The sequence below is a fragment of the Oncorhynchus clarkii genome, chromosome 19 (assembly GCF_045791955.1).
Source record: "Oncorhynchus clarkii lewisi isolate Uvic-CL-2024 chromosome 19, UVic_Ocla_1.0, whole genome shotgun sequence".
In the NCBI taxonomy this organism is placed as follows: Eukaryota; Metazoa; Chordata; class Actinopteri; order Salmoniformes; family Salmonidae; genus Oncorhynchus; species Oncorhynchus clarkii.
In genome coordinates this window covers 5,393,713-5,401,212 of record NC_092165.1, presented here as the reverse complement: position 1 = coordinate 5,401,212, position 7,500 = coordinate 5,393,713, and the positions used below count along the sequence as shown (strand labels likewise).

Here is a 7,500-nt window from a genome sequence, read left to right as displayed (position 1 = left end):
TTACTGTTTATAAAGCATGTGATCTTTTTCCCTGTAGCCTAATCCCTAAACCCCCACCCTCACCCGTACCACTGAAGGAGAGGAGAGGTGTGGATGGAGTGAGAGAGGAAGAGAAGAAAGTGGAGAGGAAGCGAGAGGAGGAGGAGGAGGTGAGAGAGGAAGAAGAGAGAGAGGACGAGATGTCGGTTTATCCTACTAACCTCAGTTGGGCTCAACCTAGAAGGTTAGTGAACGTTGCTGTCCTTCTTTATAGTCGAACGCTGTAGTGCACAGTTAATACACACTCGTTGTGACACTCGCGCACGCACACACACCACCCCCTTCACCCTGTTTCTCCCTGTCTCTCCCACAGCGGCTGGTTGGTCAGGCTGCCAGGCACACACACCACCCCCTTCACCCTGTTTATCCCTGTCTCTCCCACAGCGGCTGGTTGGTCAGGCTGCCAGGCACACACACCTTCACCCTGTTTATCCCTGTCTCTCCCACAGCGGCTGGTTGGTCAGGCTGCCAGGCACACACACCTTCACCCTGTTTATCCCTGTCTCTCCCACAGCGGCTGGTTGGTCAGGCTGCCAGGCACACACACCTTCACCCTGTTTATCCCTGTCTAAAGGTCTAAATCTCTCAGTGCATTCAGAACCCTTTGACTTTTTCCAAAATTGTATGTTACAGCCTTATGACATCACAATACCCTATAATGACATCACAATACCCCATAACGACATCACAATACCCTATAATGACATCACAATACCCTATAATGACATCGCAATACTCCATAACGACATCACAATACCCTATAATGACATCGCAATACTCCATAACGACATCACAATACCCTATAATGCCATCATAAAACCCTATAATGACATCACAATACCCCATAACGACATCACAATACCCTATAATGACATCACAATACCCTATAATGATATCGCAATACTCCATAACGACATCACAATACCCTATAATGACATCACAATACCCCATAACGACATCACAATACCCTATAATGACATCACAATACCCTATAATGACATCGCAATACTCCATAACGACATCACAATACCCTATAATGACATCATAATACCCTATAATGACATCGCAATACTCCATAACGACATCACAATACCCTATAATGACATCACAATACCCCATAACGACATCACAATACCCTATAATGACATCACAATACCCTATAATGACATCGCAATACTCCATAACGACATCACAATACCCTATAATGACATCACAATACCCCATAACGACATCACAATACCCTATAATGACATCACAATACCCTATAATGACATCGCAATACTCCATAACGACATCACAATACCCTATAATGACATCACAATACCCCATAACGACATCACAATACCCTATAACGACATCACCATACCCTATAATGACATCGCAATACTCCATAACGACATCACAATACCCTATAACGACATTCCAATACCCTATAACGACATCACAATACCCTATAATGACATCACATCATTTTTAGAATTTTTAGCAAATTTCTAAAACATCACATTTCAATAAGTATTCAGACCCTTTACTTTGTTGAAGATCCTTTGGCAGCGATTACAGACTCCAGTCTTCTTGGGTATGACGCTACAAGCTCGGCACACCTGTACTTGGGGAGTTTCTCCCCTTGTTCTCTGCAGATCCTCTCAAGCTCTGTCAGGTTGCTTTCAGCTTTCCAGAGATGTTAGATCGGGTTCAAGTCCAGGCTCTGGCTGGGCCACTCAATGACATTCAGAGACTGATCCATGAAGCCACTCCTGTGTTGTCTTGGCTGTGTGCTTAGGGTTGTTGTTCTGTAGGAAGGTGAACCTTCACCCCAGTCTGAGGTCCTGAATGCTCTGTAGCAGGTTTTCTTCAAGGATCTCTCTGTACTTTGCCCCGTTCATCTTTCCCTCGATCCTGACTAGTCTCCCAGTCCCTGCCACTGAAAAACATCCCTCAGCATGATGCTGCCACCACCATGCTTCACCGTAGGGATGGAGCCAGGTTTCCTCCAGACATGACGCCTGGCATTCAGGCCAAAGAGTTCAATCTTGGTTTCATCAGACAAGAGAATCTTGTTTCTCATGGTCTGAGAGTCCTTTAGGTGCCTTTTGGCAAACTCAATACCCCAAACTCCAAGCGTGCTGTCCTGTGCCTTTTACTGAGGAGTGGCTTCCGTTTGACCTCTCTACCATAAAGGCCTGATTGGTGGAGTGCTGCAGAGATGGTTGTCCTTCAGGAAGTTTCTCCCATCTCAACAGAGGAACTCTGGAACTCTGTCAGAGTGACCATCAGGTTCTTGGTCACCTCCCTGACCAAAGACCTTCTCCCCCGATTGCTCAGTTTGGCCAGTCGGTCAGCCCTAGGAAGAGTCTTGGTGCTTCCAAAAATCTTCCATTTCAGAATGATGGGGGCCACTGTGTTCTTGAGGACCTTCAATGCTGAATACATTTTTTGGTACCCTTCCCCAATATCACACACAATCCTGTCTCGGAGCTCTATGGACAATTCTTTCCACCTCATGGCTTAGTTTTTGCTCTGACATGCACTGCCAATCTGTGGGACCATATATAGACAGGTGTGTGCCTTTCCAAATCATGTCCAATCAATTGAATGTATCACAGGTGGACTCCAATCAAGTTGTAGAAACATCTCAAGGATGGTCAATAGAAACAGGATGGACCTGAGCTCAATTTGGAGTCTCATCGCAAAGGGTCTGAACACTTTAATTTGCAAACATTTCTAAAAACCAGTTTTCGCTTTGTCATTATGGGGTGTGTAGATTGATTTTTTTGTAATTTAACCCATTTGAGAATAAGTCTGTAACCTAACAACATTTTTAAAAAGTCAAGGGGTCTGAATACTTTCTTGTTACAGTGTTGTAACAATGTGCAAATAGTTAAAGTACAAAAGAGAAAATATATAAACATAAATATGGGTTGTATTTACAATGTTGTTTGTCCTTCTCTGGTTGCCCTTTTCTCGTGGCAACAGGTCACAAATGTTGCTGCTGTGATGGCACACTTTAGTATTTCACCCAGTAGATATGGGAATTTGTCAAAATTGGATTTGTTTCGAATTCTTTTAGGGTCTGTTTTATCTGAGGGAAATATGTCTCTCTAATATGGTCATACATTGGGCAGGAGGTTTGGAAGTGCAGCTCAGTTTCTCTTGAGAGCCATGTCTGCCTACAGCAACCTATCTTAATAGCAAGGTTATGCTCACTGAGTCTGTACATTGTCAAAGCTTTGCTTAATTTTGGGTCAGTCACAGTGGTCAGGTATTCTGCCACTGCCACTGTGTACTCTCTGTTTAGGGCCAAGTAGCATTCCATTTTGCTATTTTTTTAGTAAATTCTTTTCAATGTTTCAAGTAATTATCTTTCTGTTTTCTCGGGATTTGGTTGGGTCTAACTGTGTTTCTGTCCTGGGGCTCTGTGGGGTCTGTTTGTGTTGGTGAACCGAGTCCCAGCTTCTTAGAGGACAGACCAGGACCAGCTTGCTTAGAGGGCTCTTCTGCTCTGCATGAATTATTTGGTGTTTTACATTGTACACAGATGATGTTTTTGCAGAATTCTGCATGCAGAGTCTACATTTTTCAAAGAGGGTGGGGCTCAGGCTGCATCCCTGTCTCACCTCACGGCCCTGTGGAAAGAAATGTGAATGTTTTTTGCCAATTTTTAACTCCACATTTGTTGTTTGTGTACATGGATTTTATAATGTGTTTCACCCAACACAGCTTTCCGTCAATTTGCAGACCCTCGTGCCAAATGGAGTCAGAAGCTTTTTTGAAATCAACAAAGACAAGACTTTGCCTTTGTTTTGTTTGTCTGTTTTACGGTAATTTGGTAAAAAAAAACAATTTCACACTTGCTCAGTATATTGTTTTCACTGAGGAAATGTACAAGTCTGCTGTACAAGTCTGCTGTTAATGATAATACAGAGGATTTTCCCAATGTTGCTGTTGACGCATATCCCTCTCTCTCTCTCTCTCTCTCTCTCTGTCTCTCTCTGTCTCTCTCTCTCTCTCTCTCTTTCTGTCTCTCTCTTTCTCTCTGTCTTTCCACTCCCGCCCCCCCATGCAGGGTCAAGTTGATGCGTTCTTCAGGCCAGTCTCTGGGCATCAGTATCATGGGAGGTAGAGGGATGGGCAGCAGGCTGAGCAGTGGAGAGGTGATGAGAGGAGTGTTCATTAAACACATCACACCAGACAGCCCTGCTGGACACAACGGCACCCTGAAGACTGGAGACAGGATACTGGAGGTATGGAGAGAGGAGAAGGGAGAGGGAGAGGGGAGAGGATGGGGTGTGTGTTTGTGTATGTATATGTATATGTTTGTGATGAGTGTTCATTAAAGAGGTGTGTGTGTGTGTGTGTTTCTTCCTTCTGGTGAGTTTCCCTGGCCACACATCACTTGATTCTTCTTCATCTTTTTTCTTCATCTACTTCTTCTACTTCTTCTGCTTCTTCTATTTCTTCTGCTTCTACTGTTTCTTATACTTCTTCTACTACTTCTTCTACTTCTACGTCTTCTACTTCTTCTACTACTTCTTCTACTTCTACTTTTTCTTCTACTTCTTCTACTACTTCTTCTACTTCTACGTCTTCTTCTACTTCTACTTTTTCTTCTACTTCTTCTACTACTTCTTCTACTTCTACGTCTTCTTCTACTTCTTCTACTTCTGCTTCTTCTTCTTCTACTTCTTCTACTTCTATGTCTTCTTCTACTTCTTCTACTTCTGCTTCTTCTTCTTCTACTTCTTCTACTTCTGCTTCTTCTTCTTCTACTTCTTCTATTTCTTCTTCTTCTTCTACTTCTACTTCTTCTTCTTCTTCTACTTTTTCTTCTGCTTGCTCTTTGAAGTCTAGGCCGATTAACTGTAATGCACTGCTGATGTAAAAAGGGCTTCGGGAATGCATTTGATTGGTTGATTTATTGCTGATTGATCAGGTAGGAGGCATGGATCTGAGAGATGCCAGCCATGAGCAGGCAGTGGAGGCCATCCGTAGTGCTGGAGACCCTGTTGTCTTCCTGGTACAGACTGGACAACACACATCACAGGTCGGTTTAGTTTAGAATTGCCACTCACATGTATGCACGCACACACATACAAGTCCTCTGATATCATGTGACGTCTCTCTGTCTCTCTCTCTGTCTCTCTCTCTGTCTCTCTCTCTGTCTCTCTCTCTCTGTCTTTCTGTCCCTCTCTCTCTCTCTCTCTCTCTCTCTCTCTCTGTCCCTCTCTCTCTCTCTCTCTCTCTCTCTCTCTCTCTCTCTCTCTCTCTCTCTCTCTCTCTCTCTCTCTCTCTGTCTCTCTGTCTCTCTGTCTCATATCTTCTTCCCATCAGGCCTCTCCTGTGCTCTCCAACCATGAGAGGCAAGCCTCAGCATCACACAGGGACTCACCGAACAACAGGGTTTGTAATTCCTTATGTCTTCCCATTTTTTGTTTGTTGTATTAGAATAAGATATATATTCTGTGTAGAATGTGGATCTATGTACCATAGCATTTGATGTTAGAATATAGAACAGCTATGCAACTCTATGTTTTGTTCACTAGAAACAAAGAGTTGGCTAGAGGGCACATCAATGCTAAAACAGGTGCATAATCTATCCAGATCTTTGTACTTAGACGCGTTGCTGGTAGTCGTGCGGTTGTTGTGTCACGTCTAGGCTGTGTTGTTGATTCCCATGTGTTTTCCTCGTAGAGACAGAACTATACCTTTATAAGTCTGTACTCTGTACTCTGTATGTGGTGTGTATTCCCTGTGTGGCCCTGTATATAGATGCCAGAGAGTCACAGTGGTCTGTTCCTTAGTCTCTCCCCCGCCAACCCCTTCACCCCTACTCCATTTAAGGTTTGTACACCTGTGTGTGAGACTGTGTGTGCCCCCCCCTAACCATAACCCTTAAAAACATACATACCCTGTATTCATATACTGCACAGCCTCTCACTACCACTAATACAGACCTGTCTACATGTGTATATCTATATGTGGTGTGTTTGTTTTGAACACACCCTGTTTTCCTGTGTTTGTCCCCGCGTCTTCAGCCGACAGCCAATAGGATGGTCAGGAGAAGCCCCACAACTGTCTCTGCACCAATCACACGGAGAGACACGGAAGACGACAGCTGGAGTGGGTTACACACACGCGCACACACACACACACACACGCCGCACACACACACACACACACACACACACACACACACACACACACACACACACACACACACACACACACACACACACACACACACACACACACCACACACACATCACACACATCACTATAGGCCTGCCAGAATAACCACTAGTCCCCTAGACACTGACAGGAGGGGATTGAACCAGAATAACCACTAGTCTCCTAGACACTGACAGGAGGGGATTGAACCAGAATAACCACTGACAGGAGGGGATTGAACCAGAATAACCACTAGTCTCCTAGACACTGACAGGAGGGGATTGAACCAGAATAACCACTAGTCTCCTAGACACTGACAGGAGGGGATTGAACCAGAATAACCACTAGTCCCCTAGACACTGACAGGAGGGGATTAAACCAGAATAACCACTAGTCCCCTAGACACTGACAGGAGGGGATTGAACCAGAATAACCACTAGTCTCCTAGACACTGACAGGAGGGGATTGAACCAGAATAACCACTAGTCTCCTAGACACTGACAGGAGGGGATTGAACCAGAATAACCACTAGTCTCCTAGACACTGACAGGAGGGGATTGAACCAGAATAACCACTAGTCCCATAGACACTGACAGGAGGGGATTGAACCAGAATAACCTCTAGTCTCCTAGACACTGACAGGAGGGGATTGAACCAGAATAACCACTGGTCTCCTAGACACTGACAGGAGGGGATTGAACCAGAATAACCACTAGTCCCCTAGACACTGAACCAGAATAAGCAATATGACGTTGATTCTGAAGGTGAACACGGCCTTCATTTCCTACTTCAATCCTTTTGTGTTTCATTCTCTCTCTCTTTCTCTATATCTCTACTGCTTCCTCTCTGTCGTCGTCCCCGTCCCCGTCCCCCCCCACACAGAGAAGATGATGTCCAGGTATGGAGGTCTGCCAGGTGAGCTCCATATGATAGAACTGGAGAAGAGTCCCCGTGGAGTCACTAGCACCGAGGCCCCGGGACAGGGTCTGGTTCCTGGTCTGGGTCTCAGCCTGACCGAGGACAGGGATGGTTCCAGAGCCCACCTCGGCGTCTACGTGGCCGGGGTCGACCCCCAGGGGGCGGCGGGGCGAGACGGTCGGATACGCGTGGGAGATGAGCTACTGGAGGTGAGTCAGTGTGTGTGAGAGAGATTAGAGAAAGAGACACCACACTGCAGGTGGCAGTATGCCCCTCTTTCAGTTTGTTTTAATGACTCGTAGAAGTTTCAATGCAGACAGCCGTGAATGGAGCTGCCCATGCTGTCACAGAATACAGGATGGCACAGATACAAAG

General features: G+C 45.2%; 1 protein-coding gene across 1 annotated transcript in view; it reads left to right on the top strand.

The window, feature by feature from the left end:
- Positions 1-7,500, top strand: part of LOC139375515 (multiple PDZ domain protein-like) — a 108,160-nt gene that overhangs the window by 78,342 nt on the left and 22,318 nt on the right. The window contains exons 23-25 of the mRNA XM_071117348.1: positions 38-149; positions 6,075-6,159; positions 7,090-7,334. Of these exons, the coding sequence (XP_070973449.1) occupies positions 38-149; positions 6,075-6,159; positions 7,090-7,334 (442 nt within the window). The remainder of the gene's footprint in view (positions 1-37; positions 150-6,074; positions 6,160-7,089; positions 7,335-7,500) is intronic.